Consider the following 22,296-nt stretch of genomic DNA (forward strand, 5'->3'; position numbering starts at 1 on the left):
TCTGATGAAAAAACTCAAATCAATATCAATCTGGACTATGGATACCACCCAAGTCTCCAGAATGTGACAAGCCCAGGTATATTCGATCAAAGAAAATAAGGCTCCTAGTACTGGAGGACAGACACAAGTTCATTGTTGAAGAGCAAAATTACTGCTTCATAGCTCTGTTAGAACCTTGAAAGGCAGGTTTACCAACTGCCACAAGTTACTTCTGGAGTATAACCTGCAGAGTCAGTAACTCTATGTCTCTCAGAAATTCTGATCACTGGAGGTTCTCCTGTCTGACCCTGAGGAGCCAGGACTCTTGGATCTTCAGTCCTCAGATACAAATACCTTACAGCCCTCAGCTGCCTTTTTAATGGATTCATCCAAAGCTTCCCCAAACAGCAGCTCCCCTTCAAACAGAATGGCATAGAGGGCAGACTTGGAGGATGAGTCGTCATCCCAGAAGCAGAACCATAATGCTTTCCTAGCTGCTATAGATAAAGCCATTTGTTAGTGAGTATCCTAGTTACATCTAGGGAAGCTTCTGTGATGTAGTAATGCATCTTCAATCTTGGCTCTTAATATCTCCCTCCACAGTAGCACTTAGATCTTTAATCACACTTTCTATGGTTCTAGAAACAGCAGAGAAACCTACAGCTCGATGATAACTTGCATCTGCAGGCGTATAAATTTAGACAGGTCTGCGTCCATTGATCCATAGGCTTGCGTAAAAAAAGCAGAGTTGTCAATCGGTAACATCGTCCCACAGGCTATCCTGAAATCGGCGCATGCACCTTAGGTCCAGGGGGTGGAAGTACCTTCCTCCACAGGGTAAAGCTTGGCCTCTTTTCTTACCTCCAAGGCCTTTGAAATACCTTGGAGCTTCCTTGTAAGTCATGCCCGACTGTCATGTGGCTGCGCAGGTATAGATGATGCTGAAGCAGCTACCTTATGGAGACAGTCAGTGCATAACTGTTTTCCTTCCACTTCTTTCCCATCAGAACCAAAACATGGTATAGATTCAGAAAATACCATGCAACTTCCTTTGTAAGATCTTCCAATATGTCCTGTGGCTGCGCAGGTATAGGAAAATCTGAAGAGGTTACCTTCTGAAGACAGGAAATGCATAACGGTCTTCCTACCACTTCATTTCTCTCACAATCAGAACCTGGTGGATATTCAGACATAAAATAAACAAACACAAAAAATGACATGTGGCGAAGTGTTAAAGTACAAAAGGGCAGTGTCAAATTCAACAACCAAGAAAATAGTCAAACAGTCAAACAGATTTAAAACTGTCTAAAAAAAACACTTACCCATGTCTGGGGGATCTGCAAATACTTTCCAAATAAGTTTGGGATGTTTACGGTAAATTTTCCTGCATTTTAGGAACTCTGGCAATTGCCCTTATCCGAGATGGCTGCCGCAATCTGTATTACCATAATGTAAGTCATTAAGCCTTTAAGGCACAAACTGCACATGTGCAGTCTTCCAAGTGCATTTGCTGTCTAGAGACCGGGGAGAGAGCTTGGTCTGCAGCATACATATCATGGCCCCTGAACACGCAAGGAACCGGGAATAAATCTCCGGGAACGAGGGGATGCATTAGAAATAAAGAAAAAGTGCTTGCAAGGTGATAAAAAGGCAACATGTTGCAAAAATCACCAAACTTAAAGGCCTCACAGCATAAAAGGCAGTAAAAGCACAGCTGGATAATGCACAACAGTTCAAAATACCATAGGATAAACGCACCACAGTATAAAAAGCCTCACAGTATGAAATAAGTACATAAGGCAGTACCACAGTATAAAGGCACCATAATATAAAGGCACCCTAAAATAGTAAAAACAAATAAAGTAATGAAGAGAAAAAACATACATGTCCATAAGTAAAGGGAGCAAAATGCTCACATCCTAAGGGCTGTAGGACAGGAAAAAGACTGAAGAGCTATGCAGGGATACTCCTTTTAACCCCTTAAGGACCAAACTTCTGGAATAAAAGGGAATTATGACATGTCACACATGTCATGTGTCCTTAAGGGGTTAAAGGCATTTGTTTTATTCCTGTCCTATCAGCCATAGGGAGAAACTAACCCATATGTATATGCTGCCACGATTAGCCAGGGAATATAGTGTGTATATATCTATCTATATATATATATATATATATATATATATATATATATATATATATATATACACATACATATAGTGTAGATTGGATTAGCAGTATTACATATATATACAGTGGTACCTCGGTTTACAAATTTAAAGCGTTCTCCGGGAAGTTTTGTATTGCAAAAAATGTGTAAACCGAAACAGTTTCCTCTATGGTTTCACATAGGAAGGCATTAAAACTAATTAATCCATTCCGGATATCAGAAAAAAGTAAAAATGAGCTGGCATGGAAACCAACCCACAATGCAGAACACACAGTAAAAGGCATACACCTACAAAGCTCAGCTCCCTACCTTTTCACAACTTGAGAAATGCACCAAAAAAAGTTTCAAAAACTTCCAAAAATGCTCCAACACCTTCAACACCTCAATATTCGACGCTGCTTGCTACCCAAAGACTCCAACATGCACAGGGGCGGCGCTAGAAACCTCCCAGGCGCAAGGCATCCTGGGGAAACTTGCTTCGTATTGTGAAAAAAAAATGTAAACTGAGGCATTATTTTCAATGGATTTTCTTTTGTAAACCAAAAATTATGTTAACCGCGGCATTTGTAAACCGATGTTACATTGTATATATAAATGAAACAAAAGATTAGGCAGAAAGAGGCTAAGCAAGTTATAAGAGCTTCCAAATCACACACAGAAGAGAAAATAGCACAGTCAGTAAAAAAAAGGGGAGAAAACATTTTTTAGATACATAAATGAGAAAAGGAAGGTAAAAAAGGATTAGTTAGATTAAAAACGAAAGAAGGAAAGTATGTAGAAGAGGATAAAGGTTTAGCTGACTCAATTAATATTTTTGTTCAGTATTTAAAGATGAAAATGAAAGAAATGGGCCTCAGTTAGGAAAAAGGATAAACAAGTAATTTGTTAAATGTGAGTTTACAGAGTAACGGTTCAATTTCAGCCATCAGAAATTAAGACAAATAAGTCAATGGATCACAAGTATAAAAAAATGATGAAAGGTAACTGAGAATAAGATGGATAAAAATCTGTCAAAAAGGAAAAGGGCTGCATCACAAACAAAAGAGCGACTGAATTGTTAGTATAAAATATATAAAAAAAATGGTATGTGAGCGCTCCAAAATATTAAATCATGACCACTAAAACACTGTACACCAAAATAGCAGCTGTAAAGGAAAAAAAAGTTATATAGATCTGATAACAGCTCTGGGATAATATGAATGAATGAGTTATAACCATAAATATATCAAATATAAAGTATACAAAACATCATTTATTAAACATATAAAAGCAATAACATCTAAATCAGTGTTGCTACAAATAAATGTATCACATAAATAAAAAGCACAAAGTGTCCAGAACAGAAGTCCAAGGAGTTAACAGTGTGGGGCCCCCTACACTGGTGAAGAATATATGGCCACTGGAACTGGAGATGTGCACATGAGAAAAATATATAAATGGTAGAACAAATATATAAAGAGATAATAAAAAATAAAATAATTCCCAGACACATACACTAACCCTGGAGGAGGGAGCTCATAAACCTGCCAAACCACTGGGTCTAGGCTAAGGGAGTTGCAATAAGAAATATCCCAGAGTTGGAAAAAAACTCTGGGGGTAAGCCAGAGCAACTGACCCTGTCCACCCGACCTTTGGGTGAGGTGAGGGGAGCACGCCAACTCCAACCACGAGATAGGCAGTCTGTGTAGATCCAATCATGGCAGCTGCCAAAAATCACTCCCGGACCGTAAATGAAACCGGGTTGGAGATACAGCTAGAATGATGGATAGCGGACCGTCTATGCGTTTCGTCCTCAATGGAGGACTTTCTCAAGACAAACATCCTCTATCCACAAACCGGGTATATATACCCTCCTTGAAGTAAAGTGGTCATGATAGATCAATTTGGAACCTCTATTAAGAATAAATTCACATTGGGCAAATCAGCCCAAAAGGTACAATTGATATATAAGCACAAAATACAATAATTAATATTAAAAATAAGAAAAAATATACCTTAAATGATATAAGGGGTTACTAAATCCTAAACCTTAAAAATTATTATTATTACTTCTTCCCAATCGAACAGATATCAAATAGTACATCTATAAGCATGTATGTTAAAATAACCAATGCCATCCGATCGTGGGAATAGCCCCTTCAACGAAAAATTAAATGTCACTCATGTAAGATATGGGTTGCGTGACTTAAAGGGAGACAACTCCACATTATCAATACAAGGTCCTGCAAGCGGATCAAAAGATAAAAATGTGGGGGTGGGGCTGGTATTGCACATACATTATCAAGAAGGTGTCCTTCAAGAGGACCAAAAAGTAAAGATGTGGGGATGGAGCTAACATTACTCATATGCCGGTATATAGCTTAATATTGCATGTATATCTTATTTTAAGTGATCATATAGATCAATTGTAATATTCTAAAATAAACCAGTACCATCGGATCGGGGATAGGATTCTTTGTATATGTATAAGGGAAATCACCCACTCTTAATACATGAATAACCCTCAGACCACCGAGGAGTCAGAAGGGGGCTTGTATTATACATAAATCCTATACATACAGAAATATCATAAAAATTAATCTTATTCTCACATTAAATCAATTGTAGAGTGTTAGTAAAAAAATGCATCTAGTGTAACAAACACTAATTAAGATTAGTCTGGGCAACAATATGAGCAGAGAATTTGAAAGAGGTCTCATAATAATTAGCCCAAATGGATTAATTTAAAAAGATGTATATGCACATACTTCTCTATATTATATAGCTACTCACAGAGAATGATAGAGATGCATACCCCAAAGGGAATAAAACCCCCCTGTGGACTTTAAATATTATGCTCCAATTCTTCATATAACCCATAAGGGTGTGTTGATCCAAAAAATCCACCTGGTTTCTGCTGTAATAAGCGCTAATTTCCTGTTGCTAGTCTTCTTGGAATATGTTCAATGCCTATCACTGATATATGAGCAGGATTACTCGCATGGGCCATATGAAAATACCTAGCTCCGGGGATTTGATGTCCTGATTCATGATTGCTAACCTGTGTTCCCAAAATCTGGTTTTCAAAGATCTAGAGGTCTGACCCACATATAATAGGCCACATGTACACTTCAAAGAGTACACCACAAATGAAGTGATACAAGTTATTCTAGTAGTCACTTTAAAGCTCTCATTATTCAAAGATTAAAGAAAATCAGACCTCCTGCGACATATATATTGGCATGTAAGGCACCGTATTGCACAACACTTAAAGTTCCCAACTCCATATGCCACTGATGTATTATGAGATTCAATCGGGGAAAGTTTAGAAGGAGCCAGCAAATCTTTTAGATTTCTATTTTTACGGAAGGTTACTCTAGGTGATCCAGGGATACTAAATTTCAACCAAGAATCTAATAACAAAACCGGCCAATGTTTACATAATATGGAGATAATTTGCCCAATTAAAAATCATGGTGAATATGGGACCTTTATTCTGAGCGACATCTCTGGTGCTAATATTAAATTTGTTCCGAGATATTGGTCTTATTTTTAGGGGTTGATTTTCCAATAAGGATACAATTTCCATATGTTTGACTGATGGTGAGGATGGTAAGTCTGGAGTATTGTCCTTAGAACAGGAATCAATCAAAGAACTTCCATTGAGGTTTCTCGCCTTCTGGTAAGCCCGGTAGATTATATTAGGGTCATAGTCTTTATCCAGAAAACGTTGGCACAGATCAAGGGACTCCTCTTTAACCCCTTAAGGACACATGACGTGTGTGACACGTCATGATTCCCTTTTATTCCAGAAGTTTGGTCCTTAAGGGGTTAAATTCCTCCAAGAGAGAGCAATTATGGCGCAATCTGGGGAAATGACCAAACGGGATATTTTTAATCCACGTTGGGTGGTGGCCACTAGTAGAATGTAAGAAGCCGTTGACGTCCACCTGTTTCTTCCAGAAATTAAAGTGTGGTTTTATTCTTGTTGCTCGTGAAGGATAATCTCCATTCATTGTTATTGAGATATTGAACAAATTCCTCAGCATCATCCAAATCACCCTCCCAAATGATGAGGATGTCATCTATAAAACGTTTATAAAATTTGAGATGTCTCCTCCATATCGGGTTATTGAATACATGAATGAATTCCCACAGACCCATAAAGATGTTGGCATATGCTGGGGCAAAACTAGCCCCATTGTTGTACCTTTTACCTGTAGGTAAAATTGCCCATTGAGGCAGAAATACTCATGGGTAAGGATGAATAATATGCTCTCTAGAATCAATTTGGCTTGGCACAGTGGGAGAAGAGGGTCCTCCAACAGGAATTGCTTGACTGCTTTCAGACCTAGATTGTGATCAATCTTTGAATAGAGTGCTGCCACATCGATGGTCAACCAACAACAATTCTCCTGCCACGTGATATCTTGCATCAATGATAATACATGCCCCGTATTCTTGATATAAGAGGGATGAAATAATCGGTCTACTTGGTGGATTAGTGAGGGACTTGTGAATCTTCGGAAGGAAGTAAAATATAGGGATGTTACCTCCCCTGGAGAGGAGAAACCCTTTTTCCTATTTATCAATCACACTCAAATCAAACATTTTGTTGACCCAAATTTGTAGGTCCTTGGTGTATTGGGCTGTGGGGTTGAAACTGAGAGGTTTATAGTAATTCCGATCTCCAAGGATCCGATGTGCTGCCGTAAGGTAGTCCTCTCTATTCAAGGGGACTATCCCTCCTCCCTTGTCATTAATAATGATGTTATGGTCCTTTCTAAAATCCTTCAATGTAGCCATTTCCTTATTAGTTAGATTATGTTCTAACCTTCGGTTTTTCTGCTGCATGTTTAAACTGGAGACTAGGGATCTAAAGTCCTTCAACATCAGTTCATAAAAGATGGGTATAAACCCTCCTAATAGGTGGACTGGAACTCTGACTCCCATCAACCTGAGCCACTGGACGCCAGGGAAGTCTCCCTCCTGCACCTAAATGATAGGTAATAGGAGGCTAACTAAAATATTTTGCATGTGTGTGTTAGTGTGGGTGTCTGTATGTATGTGTCCGTGTGTATGTGTCTGTGTGTGTGTCTGTATGTATGTGTCTCTCTGTGTGTGTGTCTATGTATGTGTGTCTGTATGTGTGTGTGTCTATGAATGCATCTGTATGTATCTGTGTGTGTGTGTCTGTATGTATGTGCCTGTCTGTATGTATGTGTGTCTGTACGTATGTATGTGTGTCTTTGTGTATCTATGTGTGTGTCTGTATGGGGTGGCGGTGGGGGTGGGGGATCAATTTTGCACCAGGGCCCCCATGGATCAATTTTGCACCTGGATTGTGTGTACACCACTGCAGGCAACAGCGGGTTGTAGTCAATGAAGTATATTCAAAGCATGGGTTTGTCACCAGTGGGTTACCTCAGGGACCCATTCTCTTTAATATTTTTATTTGTGATATTGCAGAAGGTCTGGATGGTAAGGTATTGTAATGGATCACCTGGCACCCCGACTGGGTACCTCCGTTGAAGGATGCTCCTAGAGCTTACAGAGGGCTCCAAGCACTACAGCCGACACCATAACCACCATAGACTCCTTCCGAGAGCAAGACAGGAACAAGCTCTTAAAAGAGCTTAGAAGTGATTATCCAAGGGAGCATGCAGAACATAGCAATCCCTTGTTGTGATATAGCAATTCCCCAATAAGAGACAGGACTCTAGATTGAGGGTGAAGAAGAAACTCTGGTTTAATTACACACACTCTGCTTTTATGCAATTCTCCCATGCAAGGGAGATGCCCACAGACAATTATACATTAGCCAATCAATCAATGGTTACAACCCAAGGATTCCCTCCCCTTAGCCTGAGAGGTAACACAATTATCTGTACAGTTTAAAACATACTTTTTACCCAACTTTCATAACTCTAAAACTATACATTCAATCTTCACATTCGAACTCAGCACACTTTACTTACAAACATATCCAAAATTCAACCAATTCCATTCAGGGATTAAAGAGTTAGCTGGAAGTCCTTTATGACTGACCGCAAGCACATTTTCCTGCCCAAAACAGTTCCATAGATTTGGGCTGTGCGGTCGGTCAATTTCACACTGAAAAAATGACTAAGTCCCATTGAAACGTGCGTTCAAATCTTCGAACGGGACTTAGTCTCTGTGGCTGAAAAAAAAGTGCAGGAGAAGGTAAGGGTCAGCGGTGTTCGTTGAAATGTGTAGCGGATTTCAGTTCCATAGATTTGGCTACACATACCACTGACCTCGTTCGAATGAACAAAGATGGCTGCAGCCACATGTTCGTTTGTTGAATGGTGGCCACTTCGACTACTTCGGCACTTCGGCTGTATCCGAAGTGCCAATTTAAAGTTGCAACACTGCTCCAAAGTAATTAAAGGGCCAGAAACAGCGTTATAAAAATCCATCATGCCCAAATACAATTCTTAAAGGGACAGTAACAGTATAATATAAGTCCATAAGCCCCAACTCAGTTCCTAGAAGGGCAATACATCCCAGGGCCAACAGGCCCCTCCAAAAACCAGTGGCGAGGTTACTTTCGCCACAGGTATGACTTTTTGCTGATGATGCTAAGATATGTAACAGGGTTGATGTTCCAGGAAGGATAAGCCAAATGGCAAATGATTTAGGTAAACTAGAAAAATGATGGCAACTGACATTTAATGTGGATAAGTGCGGCAACTGACATTTAATGGGGATAAGTGCAAGATAAATCATCTTGGACGTAAAAACCCAAGGGCAGAGTACAGAATATTTGACAGAGTCGTAACCTCAACAGGAAAGGGATTTGGGGTGATTATTTCTGAGGACTTAAAGGTAGGCAGACAATGTAATAGAGCAGCAGGAAATGCTAGCAGAATGCTTAGTTGTATAGGGACAGGTATTAGCAGTAAAAAGAAGGAAGTGATCATGTCATTGTACAGAACACTGGTAAGAGCTCACTTGGAGTATTGTATGGAGTACTGGAGACCGTATCTCCAGAAGGATATTGATACTTTAGAGAGAGTTCGGAGAAAAATTACTAAACTGGTTCATGGATTTCGGGATAAAACTTACCAGGAAAGGTTAAAATAACTTAACATGTATAGCTTGGAGGAAAGACGACACAGGGGGTATATGATAGAAACATTTAAATACATAAAGGGAATCAACACAGTAAAGGAGGAGACTATATTTAAAATAAGACAAACTAGCATAACAAGAGGATTTAGTCTTAAATTAGAGGGGCAAAGGTTTAAAAATAATATCAGGAAGTATTACTTTACTGAGAGGGTAGTGGGTCTATGGAATAGCCTTCCAGCTGAAGTGGTTAAAACAGTGAGGGCATTTAAGCATGATATCCTAGACTTAAGATAAGGCCAGGGAGTAATTAAAAGTATTTCAAAACTTTCCCAGAATATATCTTTTATTCAATGCAGGTCAGGGCCGTCTTTAACGCGGGGCAAACGCGGCAGCTGCTCCATTTGCCCTCTGCCCGCAAACTATGGGGGCCCATCGGGTGGCCCATGCACTTGGGGGGGGCTGTGTCAGCAGGGGCCCGGTCAGGCGCTGTGGCGCTTTAACAGCGCGACCGGGCCCTTGCTTTTCGGCAGCCGACTGGGAGGAAGTGACAGCCGCGCGTCACTTCCTCCCACAGAAACAGGAGCCGCGCGGGAGGAAGAAGCTGTTCTGGAGGGGGCCAGGCCGGGAGAGCTTAACTCCCAGCCAGCCCACTGGACCCCAGGGAAGCCACCCTCCAGGAAAAGGTAAGAAACTGGAGGGTGGTTATCAAATTTTGCATGAGTGTGTATGTGTGTCAGTGTCAGTATATATGTATGTGTGTATGTGTTAGTGTGCCAGTATGTCTGTCAGTGTATCTGTATGTCTGTGTGTGTGAGTCTGTCAGTGTCTGTGTGGTTCAGTATGTGTGCATGTCTGTCAGTGCATGTGTGTATGTCTGTCAGTGTGTCAGTATGTCTGTGTGTGTGTGTGAGAGAGAGAGTCTGTCAGTGTGTCAGTATGTCTGTGTGTGTGAGTCTGTCAGTGTGTCAGTATGTCTGTTTGTGTGTGTGTGTGTGTGTGTGTGTGTGTATGTGAGTCTGTCAGTGTGTCAGTATGTCTGTATGTGTGTTTCAGTATGTCTGTCTGTCTGTCTGTCTGTCTGTATGTGTGCCAGAATGTCTGTATGTCTATGTGTGAGTCTGTCAGTGTCCGTGTGGTTCTGTATGTCTGTGTTTGTCAATATGTCTGTCAGTGTATGTGTGTTTCAGTATGTCCATCTGTCTGTGTGTATATGTGTTGGTATGTCTGTCAGTGTATCTGTATGTCTGTGTGTGTGAGTCCGTCAGTGTCTGTGTGGTTCAGTATGTCTTTGTGTATGTGTGTTTCAGTATGGCTGTCTGTGTCAGTATGTCTGTCAGAATGTGTCTCTGTATCTGTATGTTGTCCATTTGTGTCTGTGTGTGTGTATCTGTATGTGTCATTATTTGCATATGTATATATGCATGTGTGTCAGGTTGTGTATCTGTGTGTCTGTATGTGTGTCAGTGTGTGTGTCGGTGTATCTATATGAAGTCAGTGTGTGTACCTTTGTATCTGCATGCATGCCAGTGTTTGTATCTGTGTGTGTCTATGTGTGTGTCAGTGTATCTAAATGTAGTCTGTGTGTATCTGTATGTTCTTGTGTGTATCTATATGCGGTCAGTGTGTATCTGCGTGTGTGTGTCAGGTAGTGTATTTGTGCGTATCTATATGTAGTCAGGGGGCTCAAGTAAATGCTTGCTCTGGGTCCAATCCAAATTAAAGACGGCCCTGATGCAGGTATAGAGTTAAACACATACAAAAACATATGCAGAATCGATACAGAATCATCATGTCAGCTTAAAATTATTAAATAATAAACTAGGTAGAAGGAGTTGGTTTTTTTGACAAGGAAACATGCTTTGAGATTTATTAAACTGTCTTCAAAGAAGATCTATGAAAAATGATCCTTACCACTCTGGAAATGAGTTGTATGGTTTAAAATTATATTGTGTTCTCCAGAATATATCAATAAACTATTAGGGTGTGACATTTAACAATTTTTGTGTTATTTTTTTTTTAAATAATATTTTATTTCTATGTAATCATTTAAATAAATATTAGGAAAAAAAAATATGTTACAAAGTGCTGCGGAAATTTCCATGTCTGTTCTCAGATTAATATGTATACCTGTTTAAGAAAATATATAAAAATATTAGCATTTTGATACCTTAGAATCACTAACACGTTTCTCTTTTTTTGTTATATCATGGAGTTCATAGCCTGTAGCAGTGCTTCAAAATTAATACAATGCGATAAAAGGTGATGTAAAAGCCAGACATTACTGTTGAGATTTTTATGTCTAAACTCACAAAAAAATTACAATTTAATTTAACAGTTAATGGCAATAACAATAATAATAATTTAATTGCATGTGGTCTCCCAACCAGTGTGTCCAAATTAAACAATCAAGTTCTCTCATGCTCGTGGTCTGTCAGGGAATGTTCTACTAGAGTAACTCAAGTAGAGGTATAAAACAATTACTGTAACCCTTTTTTTTTACCAATCTCCTTTTTTACATTTCTAAGGCACTATAGAGCCCGACCATGTACTTCCACTCTGTATTTAGTTATTAAGCTGCAAAATAAACTCTAAACTTACCTAGAAACAAGCACCAGCTGAAGCTTACTGCGCTGGTCTCCACTCCCCCATCTGTCATCACCACTGCTTTCTATGAGCCGGAGAGGGAGTGAGTGGTGGAAATTTTATTTAAAAAATGGAGGACTATTAAAAAAGGCAGGAAGGTGGGGATGGTAGAGAGGGCTCTAATATAAATCAGTATAAATTATATAGCTCATTATTCTAGATCCACAGAGGAACCCACATTATTGCTGCCAATTCTAATCGCCCAAAAATGTCTATGTGAGCCTGGGTTTATTCTTAGTAAGGGTAGGAATAAAGTCACCTCCTATCATCTGCGTTTGGTTCTTTTTTGATCATTTCATAGGTTCTTTTCACATTCATGAGTTTGGTTATCTTGCTTTCAGATTAAAGTATTTACTCTATAATCTTTAATTATGCCATTCTGCCAGAACAGGCAACTCACAGACAATACAATGTACATATTATAATGCAAATATGTAAATATGGCTAGAATTATGGTGTAATTCAGTGAGCATTGATATTAAATTACTGTATGTCAGCTTCTGATAACAGATACATGATATATATTTGTACAGTCTTTAAGATTATATGCAATTACCCAAATTAATTAATATATTTCCCATCATCTTTGATATGCTAGAGCAGAATAATTAAAAACTACCCAAAAAAAAACAACTAAATGCATTTTCCTTTTTTTATAAAAAATTACTTACGTGTCCATGAGCCTGGTGGAGGATTAGACATAAACAAGTAATGACGTGCAAGGTATCCATCAACATTAATAATTTCAATTATCTTCTTAAGTTCTTATTTATCAGTATGTTTATAAGAGTCAAAAACTGTAAGAAAAGAATCAAGAGAGAAACCCTGCCTCAATAGGAAATATAAAGAGACGAGGCACGGAATGATTGGTTGGATTTTCAGAATATATAAAATTGGCAGAGAAACAAATGATTTGTTTTACATGTCACCTTAATTGCTGCAGTTTTGTTAAGAACTGAAAGAGTGGCTAAAACAAATTTCAGAGGATGAAGTGAACCTTGAGTTGAGCTGATTAATGAAAACAATGAAATACGTTGCATGACTTGCAAACTCAAGAAAGATTCGTGGCTTAAGAAATAAACCAGTTTCCATTTCCATTTCCATTCATAAACAACATTGAATTGGAGACAGATAGCTTGGGTCATTGATCCTAGTGTGTGATTAGTTAGGTACCTTTTGCACAAAAATTGATTTGAAGATAGGTATATCCTATTTCAGTGATGGCGAACCTTTTTGAGCCCTAGTGCCCAAACCGCAATCCATGGCAACTTATTTTCCTCAAAGTGCCAACACTGCAATTACACCAGAATGCTGAGGTTTAAGTTTAGAAAAAAAGCAACTCATACAGTTGTCAGAGAGTTCAATGATACAAATTTTTAATAATTATATAAATAATAGATAAAATGAAGCTTATATTTATTAGTATCTCATACAAATGCAATACATACACACAGATTGCTGAACACATTCACACACCGACTACAAGGGCCGCCATCAGGGGGTGACAACCATGACGGTTGGCGGGATTTGGAGGTGGGCCCTGGGGGCGGGCTTGGAGGAGGGCACCCTGAGAGTACCAAAGTATTGTCCTCTTGTTTGTTCTTGGAGTCGGTAATGGTGATGAATCTGGTGATGACATTGTGGTTTCCCTACTAATGCAGACATAGCACATTTACCTCTGCCCCAGGAGCTACTCACCTATGAGACAAAGGAATTACAAGAGGAGAGTGTGAAGACAACAGGCAGCAGCCCACTATTTTCTTCAGCAGGTAGTGTGCATTAACCCCGTGCATCTTGCCAAAGGACACACTCTATCTGCATTGAATGGCCTCATTGTCATGTATTCATCCGCTTATAGAAATGTGGTTAATGACATTTACTGTCCACACAGGAAAAGTTGTGCCGAGCAGCAACCTAATCCACAGAAGGGTTAATGCTGAGCAGCAATTATGCAAATGAAACCTGGTAACTGACTTTGGGATCAAAGGCCAGTTACAGCCTATCAGAACTAAAGGAGGGGTATTTAGGCCCAGTTCTCATCCTGCGCAGTGCCCTGTTGTGGTTTCCCTTGTGGTTGTCCGAGAGCGCGTTCCTCTTATTAGTTTTCTACCTGTTTTTTTACGTTGGCTTTGTTTATTGACTTCTCTATATTCTGGTATCCTGACTCCTGGCTTTCCTCATCGCTATGTTCCTTTCTGTGTTCCCTGACCTCGGCTAGTATTTTTGACTATTCTATGTACGTTAAATCCGGCCATTCTAAGGACCGGTAATACATTACTTATTTGTCATCCGTGCTATACAGTTCTACGTGCTGGATCAAACAGTAATCCTGACACTCATCCAGAAAAGGCAGTTGAGACACCAGCTGCATTTGTTATCACTGGCACACGTAGCTTACCCACTGTCATGGTTGCCATCACCACTACAAGTGCCACCCCTATTGACATACCTATTAGCATTTATAAATCAAGTGCTAGTGTACATCTTCAGCAGCCACAAGGTGAAGGGTTGAACCTTATATATTGTGGCAAAGCAAAGCTTTGGGTCATTTTGAGTTCCTCTAAGAAAGCCAACTTGCAAAGTTAAGTAGGGGATGTGCACCACAAGTCTGTGTAAAGACACAACATATGCAAAGACACCACAAGTCTGTGTAAAGACACAACATATGCAAAGAGGCCACAAGTTTGTACTACTGAGGAAAAAGCAGAAACAAAAAATACTAGGCCAGGTAGCAAGTTCACTTGTATGTATCTGATTTTGCTCAACCATCTATAATCAGTGGTACCTCAACCACTTCTATCACCATTGTTAGACAGAAACAGGTTGGATAGTAACATTTGGACCCCTCATAATCCGGTGAATTAAAAAAAAATAGAATAACTCTTTTTGCATAGGTACTATTGTCAGTGTTTAAAACAAAGGTGAACAGCATTGAAGTGACAATTTACACAATGTCAATGCTACATACATCCACTTGATTCACTGATTTAGGATTGCTATGCTGAATTATAAATATTTTTATTTTTTACTAAGTTATGTTTTTTTTTAATTAGTGGCTTGCTTCTGTGCCACTGTTTGTGCATTCCAAATTGCAATCTTCTCTGTGTGGCACCTTGCTAAGAATGTGGGACTACTTTGTTATTCTCAAGGTGAAAGGGGTGAATGTGTCCTAAATTGACAGAAAAAATAAATTACATCTGCTGCTGCTCCCACTCTTTTAAAATGTCTAATTTTAGTGGTCACTCCCTGCCTGCTGAGTCTTATGTTGTCGCTATCTCCACAGACGCAGTTGAGACAAGCTGATAGGGCACTCTTATCACATTCTTTCAGTGTGTGAAAGAAGGGGGGAAAAAGTGAGCAGTGGTAAAATGACAACTCAATCACCTCTTCCACCCTGTGATGAACAAAGCTTTCACACATACATCTAGTTTGTAGCATCATAGAATGTGACAGCAAATAAGAACCATTCAGCCCATCTAGTCTTCTTAATTTTCTATAGACTTGCATTAGTCTCTGGCCTTATCTTGTAGTTAGGATAGCCTTATGCCTATCCCACGCATGCTTGAACTTCCTCACTGTGTTAACCTCTACCACTTCAGATGGAAGGCTATTCCATGCATCCACTTCCCTCTCAGTAAAGTAATACTTCCTGATATTTTTAAACCTTTGTCCCTCTAATTTAAGATCATGTCCTCTTGTTGTGGTAGTTTTTCTTCTTTTAAATATAGTCTCCTCCTTTACTGTGTTGATTCTCTTTATATATTTAAATGTTTCTATCTTATCCCCCCTGTCTCGTCTTTCCTCCAAGCTATACATGTTAAGATCCTTTAACCTTTCCTTGTAAGTTTTATCATGTAATCCATGAACTAGTTTTGTAGCCCTTCGCTGAACTATCTCCAAAGTATCAATATCGTTCTGAAGATATGGTGTACAGTACTGCATACTATACTCCAAGTGAGGTCTCACCAGTGTTCTGTGTGTCTCAAGCAGGTGAGATAAGAGACGATTGCCAAGGTTAATGTTTGGTTCTTTATTGGTAAATATGATATAGTTACACACAATTTAGTATACCTAGCAAGCCAAAAAGAGGAAGAAGGAACTTATCTCTAGGAGGAAGGTAGAAAAAAAGGGGAGAACTGAAAAATATATTCAGGCGATAGGGAAACCTATAAATGAGATTTTAGGTAGAAGGGGAACATATAAGCAAAATTATAGGTAATAGGTAGAAGGAGAACCTATAAGTGAAATTATAGACAAGTATTAAGAGATTACAGAAAATAGTTAGGCAATATGCCCCAAACAGGGTATTAACAAGATATATTTAGATAGTAAGAAAACCTATAGTTGAAAGTATAGGTTTTTAGAGAGACAAGCAAAACAGAACAGAAAGATTTCAAGATTGTAAGTAGAAATAGACATTTAGAGAATCAGTCCCCTTGTTTGGAAGGAGCGCTGATAATGCAGGTAAATTACACTTTGTAATTAAGGAATCTAGGATTACTTGCAGACATATAATTATCTGTAGAAGTGTTACTTGAATTATGGTTGGAGAGTCTCTGGTTATTTGTAGAATCATGAATGAAGTCCTTATTAGCCTTCAGGAGTCAGGCTATGCCAATTAGGATGATTTGTACCATGCTGGTAATAGCAAATCAGGTAGAGTTGATCAAGTTGGTATTCACCAGGGTGGTAACAAAGGAGGTGGATAACAATGCAGGTTGGTAGCGTAGATCAGGTTGGTAACATAAAGTAGATTAGTAATGTAAATCAGGTTGGTATGAAGCAGGTTGTTAGTATAAAGTAGATTGGTAACAAAGGTAGACCATCAACTTCAATGTAAAGGCTGTATTGAGCTGGGTGTGGCCTTTTTTAGAAGAAGTAATCAGCCCAGGCAGGTGAGGTAGAGGGAAGGAAAGTTCAGTCCCAGTGGTTAGGGAGGCCACTACTGGCAAATCTTAGTTACTGCTGGAATAAAATTGAATAAAATGAATAAAGTTCTGAAATTAGGTTTTGTATCCTTACACTGTGCAATGGCATAAGCACTTCCCTCTTTCTACTAATAAGATCTCAACCTATACAACCAAGCATTCTGCTAGCATTCCTGCTGCTCTGATACATTGTCTGCTTACCCTTAAATCATCTGAAATAAATTCCCCTAAATCCCTTTCCTCAGATGCTGTACTTTGCCCTTGGGTTGTTACATCCAAAATGCATTATCTTGCACTTATCCATATTAAATATCAGTTGCAACAGCTCTGACCATTTTTCTAGTTTACCTAAAACATTTGCCATTTAGCTTATCCCTCCTGGAACATCTGCCCTGTTACCCATCTTAGCATCATCAGCAAAAAGACCTTCTGCAATATCACTAATAAAAATATTAAAGAGAATGGGTCCAAGTACAGATACCTGAGGTACCCCACTGGTAACATGGCCATGCTTTGAAAATACTCCATTGACTACAACCCTCAATGGAGAACATTCGGGCATGCCCTTGGCATGCCCAAATGTTTCCCCAAATGTTTTTTTTATAAATGACTTTAAGCCAAGCAAAGCCATCACATGAACAAACGCTGGACATCCCAAAAATGTTAAAGTTTGAGAAAATGACTTGAATGAAATATACTGTTGTGAAAAGCACAAGTCTATTGATTATTGACTGAGTTTGACAGCCTTAATCATGCATGATTAAGGCTACATAGAGCTGAAACGTCGCACTTATTTGTGAGGAGACTTACCCTCTATCTAATAAACTCACCATAAGAACCTTGGAGTTTCGCCTGTGTCTTTAACTAGTTAATACAAGTGTATCACAAATGTTCACTGGTATGGGGAGGATTATCATGGAGGTAATGAATCAGCTCAGTTTGAGAGGTTTAAGGCCTGCTCCTTCCTTTACACTTTTTATGGCCAATCCAAAATCAAGAATGTAAATGGATGTAGAAATATCTAGTAGAATTAAAAGAGAAGTTGTCAAAGATTGATTTTATTATCCTTACCTTCAAACTGCAGCTATGACATATTATCCTAAACTTTTTCCAGGTGTTGCTGCTGCTGTTCTATGTTTCTTTAACCCCTTAAGGACCAAACTTCTGGAATAAAAGGGAATCATGACGTGTCACACACGTCATGTGTCCTTAAGGGGTTAATGTTTTTGTAGATAATCTGAGAACTGGTTTAGTCTGTTGCTGCACCTACGAATGAGGGCAATAATATCAAGGATAGGTTACTTTGCCTTGCAGCTTAATGTAAGTCAAAAACAAAGTATGAAATGCACAATAAAAGTATGCAACTGTAGAAAGGTTTAACCACGTTAAACAACGTTGGTATGTCTTAGCTGTGCCATTACCAAAGCAACCCATCAATGCCAGGCCTTTACCACTTACATAAGCAGTTCAGATCAAAAATACAAAAAATGTCTCCTCTTCATGAGAAATACAGCAACCACAGAAAATGGTTTGGACTTATTAGAGCACCGTACATCTAAGCATAATGAGCAATGGATTACATCTGAATTAAATTAACATAATTAAAAGGACCATAGAAATATGCAATGTATAACTAATTCAAAACACAGTGCAATGGACAGATAATGAGAACATTTCTTCTTGATTTTATTTTATAAGTCCCATTATGTCTAAGGAGGAAATCAATTTACAGAGTCCTATTGGCCAGTTCTCCCTCCATTGGTTCTTCTGACAAAACACAAATCATTTTGGACAATGTGAAGGTAAATTATTATTTGGTTAGAGGTTTGTGAGATGATGGCTTGTATAAGGGATTGCCAAGATGTTATACTGCGTTTGAGAAGGCTAGGTTTAACATGTGTCCATGATTATGTGTTCACTTCTCTGTAACAACCTGTTTGTCATGTGCATTTTGTATTTTGCGAGGACAGTATTGAACATAATAATTTATATGGGCCATATTTTGATTATCACATTACCTGTTACTATGTGCATTCAATTATGTACCAGTAGTGTTGTAGAATTATTAAAACCTGTATTAAATTTCTCCATTAACTCCATCTAACTTCATTATATGACAGATTTTCCTAACAGCATTTAGAATATTAGACAGAGAATGTATTTTCTAGAAGAATATGACTAACACCGGAATTATCAAGTTCCTGTAATATGTAACAATGTATGCCATAGTTAGATCACGAGAAACTGCACTAATGAAATGTCCAGTCACAAAAAAGCCTTGAAACTAACCTCGAAGCTAAACGGTGCCAAGTACTCAAAATGGCTGGCTGCCAGATTCCCCCTCCCATCGAGTGAGCCTCGTGCTAAAGAACAATGGCGCCTGAATCTCATGTCCCATCCCTGTCAGAGATGACGACATCCCATGATGGGAGGATGCCCCACTAGCCACTTAAACCCCTAAGCCAATTACTAATATAGATGAGAGGGCATTTAACTTACCACTTAACACATAGACCAATTAATGATGTTTATTTGTTGTTATCTTGATATTCAATGATGATGTAATATTGCTCTTATAAGGGTCTGCGAGCCCGCTTTTTAACCAGATGCCATTAAATTTTCTGAAGTTCTTTTTAACCTGAACTCCATGTGTCAGTGTGAATTTACTTCTGCGTATACGCAATTTAATCATCTCAGATTTGGACAGGAACAGATAGTCATTCAAACATATTTGTTTGCTTAAAATAATCTATGTCAATTTGGCGCATCCAACGTGGGGCTTTGGGTTATGACCTATCTGGCAGCCGTCCAAGAAGACCTCGGTGGATGAATTCTGGGGGAAGGAAGGAGATTGATCACCTCTCAGTACACGGTGGAGACTGCAGCAGCCCCGGTATGTTCCTTTTCCCCTGTGATTTATCTGTCCCAGTGTCTGTGACTGCTGCCAAGAGGACATCAAAGACAGGTAATATCTTGCCCAGAGAACCTATACCTTATTTGTTAATACTTTTTACCTGCATTTTGACTATCTGTTGCCTGGGTGTGTTTGTATTGGTCTATCTTTAGCTTAAGTGCCCGGGTAGAGTGTTTGTCTGTTTACCCCTTTTTGGGATAAAGGGGGGTGGACCTGTGGGTGTTTGCCTGGGGGTCCTCTGTTGCCTGTTTACCCCTTTTAGGAGCCACGTGGCTGTGGCTGCAGGGAAAAAGGGGGGTGGACCTGTGGAAGTTTTCCTGGGGGTCTTCTTTGCCTGTTTACCTCTTTTAGGTGCTGGGTAGCTGCAGCAGTAAGGAAAAAGAGGAGGGGGGAATCTGTGGAGGGGTGTAGACTCATTGCTTCCTGGGGATTCCCCATGGTGTCACTTTGATAGCCTAGCTAGCCTCATTGTGCATATGGCTCTGCTTGCAGAGAGGTGGTACCCTCCAGCTTCGAGCGCTGAGGCTGGTGGCATTCCAATTTTATTTGTGGCTGGTGGAATCAAGCAGGCATTGCTGTCTCCAGCACCACGTGGTAGTGAGACTTATGGGTGGGTCCGTAGGGGCACTACGAGGGTGAGGGAAGTGGTGGTCATGAATACCGGGCCACTGTAACAAGGGAGGCTACACAGGATTCGGGTCGGAGATGGTTGCTGTTTCCTGTGGCCGCTGGTAGTGAGACTTGAGGAAGTCATTCTCCGAGCGGGGACACTACGAGGTTGAGGGAGGTGGCTTTGGCCACATGAGTAAAGGAAAGGGATTACTGTTGAATTTATTTGAACTGTGATGCATGCACTGTATTTCATTTGAATTGTTGTTTTAATTGGGAGTCATTCAAACTCCTGTGTCTGTCTCTACTTTCACTTTACTTTTTACTTTTACTCTACTTCCTGTGTTATTTACACTTTCCCCTCCTATTTCTCTTGTGAGAGAAGTGATTGGTCACACACTTCTCACCTCGCTCCAATCCGTGGCTACCTCGGGTAGGCGGAATAAGTGACTAGTCTACGTTTTGGGAAGACGCACGTGGGGACCCACCCTCAAGTGGCAGTCGAGCATTGTAGACACTCTGTTTAATTTTCTTTCTCTATATCTGGGACGCCTTTTATAGGGGGGAATGGGACAGGGGTTAGATAAGCCCAGTAAGGGCTGGTTAGCGTGTGATCTAGTGGAAGACAGAGAGGGTGAAGAGATGGTTAAAGGAGTTGAAAAGATTGCTAAGGTGTGTAGGATTGCTGTACCGTCATGTGGTAGATTACAGCCAGAGAGCTGGCGCAGATTACTAACAGAGAAGAAAGGCAAGCTTACAGATAATGATTTGCTTCATACAAGCAGAAGCCTGGTGCATAGTAGCAAGAGCTATTCAGCAGGAAGGTTGGGTTGAGGAAGAAATTGATCACAAAGGGTTAAGAATGTATGTATATCATAATAATTGTGTTACTGGGAAGCTCTCCCAGCCAGAGCCCTGTCATGGCATCCAGGAGGTGACCACTCCCATCATCCCGTCAGTAATGACGGTCACCATCCCTGGTCCCCACCCTACCCCAATCTTAAATGTTGTGGGGGTTTTGTATTTTGTGTTTTTGTATTTTGTGTTTTTGTATTTTGTGTTTTTGTGTTTTGTGTTTTTGTGTCCCTTTTCTTGCAATAACTGTAACGTAACTGTCCTTCCAGTGCTGACATGGTTAAATCTTGTGCCTGTAGTCTCTCTCTCTCTTGTTCCTCTCCCCCTATTCCCCCGCCTCTCCCTCCTTGCCTTCTGTGAGACGCGAGGGGGGGAGGAGGAAGGGGGAGTGGCATTCTTGCGATTCAGTTCTGTCTCTTCAGTGTTAGCAATGGAATTATTTTTTGCTAGAAAATATTCTAATTGTGTATTTTGTTATTCCAATAGAAATTGATAGGATGGTTAAGGAGTGAATCTGATGCAAGAATTAGAAGTTGTTAAGTTAGTATTTTAGAAGTATATGTTTCTAAAGACAGCTTTACGGGCTGTTAGATGTATGTTGTTTTCAACTGTTTTATTTAATCCGTCAAGTCTGTCCATAGTTTAGTATTTCATTTTGCCGAACAGAATGTTGCTTCTCTGATTTATTTTATTAGGCTATAATATAGTGTAATGTTGAAATGCCCTAAAAGAAAATGGCCCCTAGAACAAAAGGAGGTTGGCACAGCCAGTCCGTGACCTCCACCTAATTACCATACCAGTGACATCACTTCTGCCCTTACTTCTGCCCTTACCTCCAGTTTCATCATTTCCTGCCCTGCCTCTGTCATGGCTGCCGAGACCTACTCCTATCATGCTCATCCTATCTTAAGACATGCTGTTTTCCTTAAATCCCACATATTATGAACAGGAAAGTTATAATTACTAAAGGGAAAAACTAGAGAGTTTCAATAATTTAATTTAATGGTAATACAATTAAGGATTGGTTTCAAAATGTTTTGATCTAATTGAAAAGGAACCAGTAAACATTATAAGCCTAACTATTAACAAATGGATAAGGGGGGAGTGTGTTCCAATCTGTCTTTATT

The 22,296-nt window shown here is 39.6% G+C and overlaps 1 protein-coding gene across 1 annotated transcript in view; it reads right to left on the reverse strand.

Moving 5' to 3' along the window:
- The window catches only part of LOC134585434 (allurin-like), an 80,271-nt gene extending 67,565 nt beyond the window's left edge, over positions 1–12,706 (reverse strand). Inside the window, exon 1 of the mRNA XM_063440852.1 lies at positions 12,535–12,706. Within this exon, the coding sequence (XP_063296922.1) occupies positions 12,535–12,600 (66 nt within the window). The 5' untranslated portion in view covers positions 12,601–12,706. The remainder of the gene's footprint in view (positions 1–12,534) is intronic.
- Positions 12,707–22,296: the final 9,590 nt, after the last annotated feature.

The sequence above is a fragment of the Pelobates fuscus genome, chromosome 2 (assembly GCF_036172605.1).
Source record: "Pelobates fuscus isolate aPelFus1 chromosome 2, aPelFus1.pri, whole genome shotgun sequence".
NCBI classification, from domain to species: Eukaryota; Metazoa; Chordata; class Amphibia; order Anura; family Pelobatidae; genus Pelobates; species Pelobates fuscus.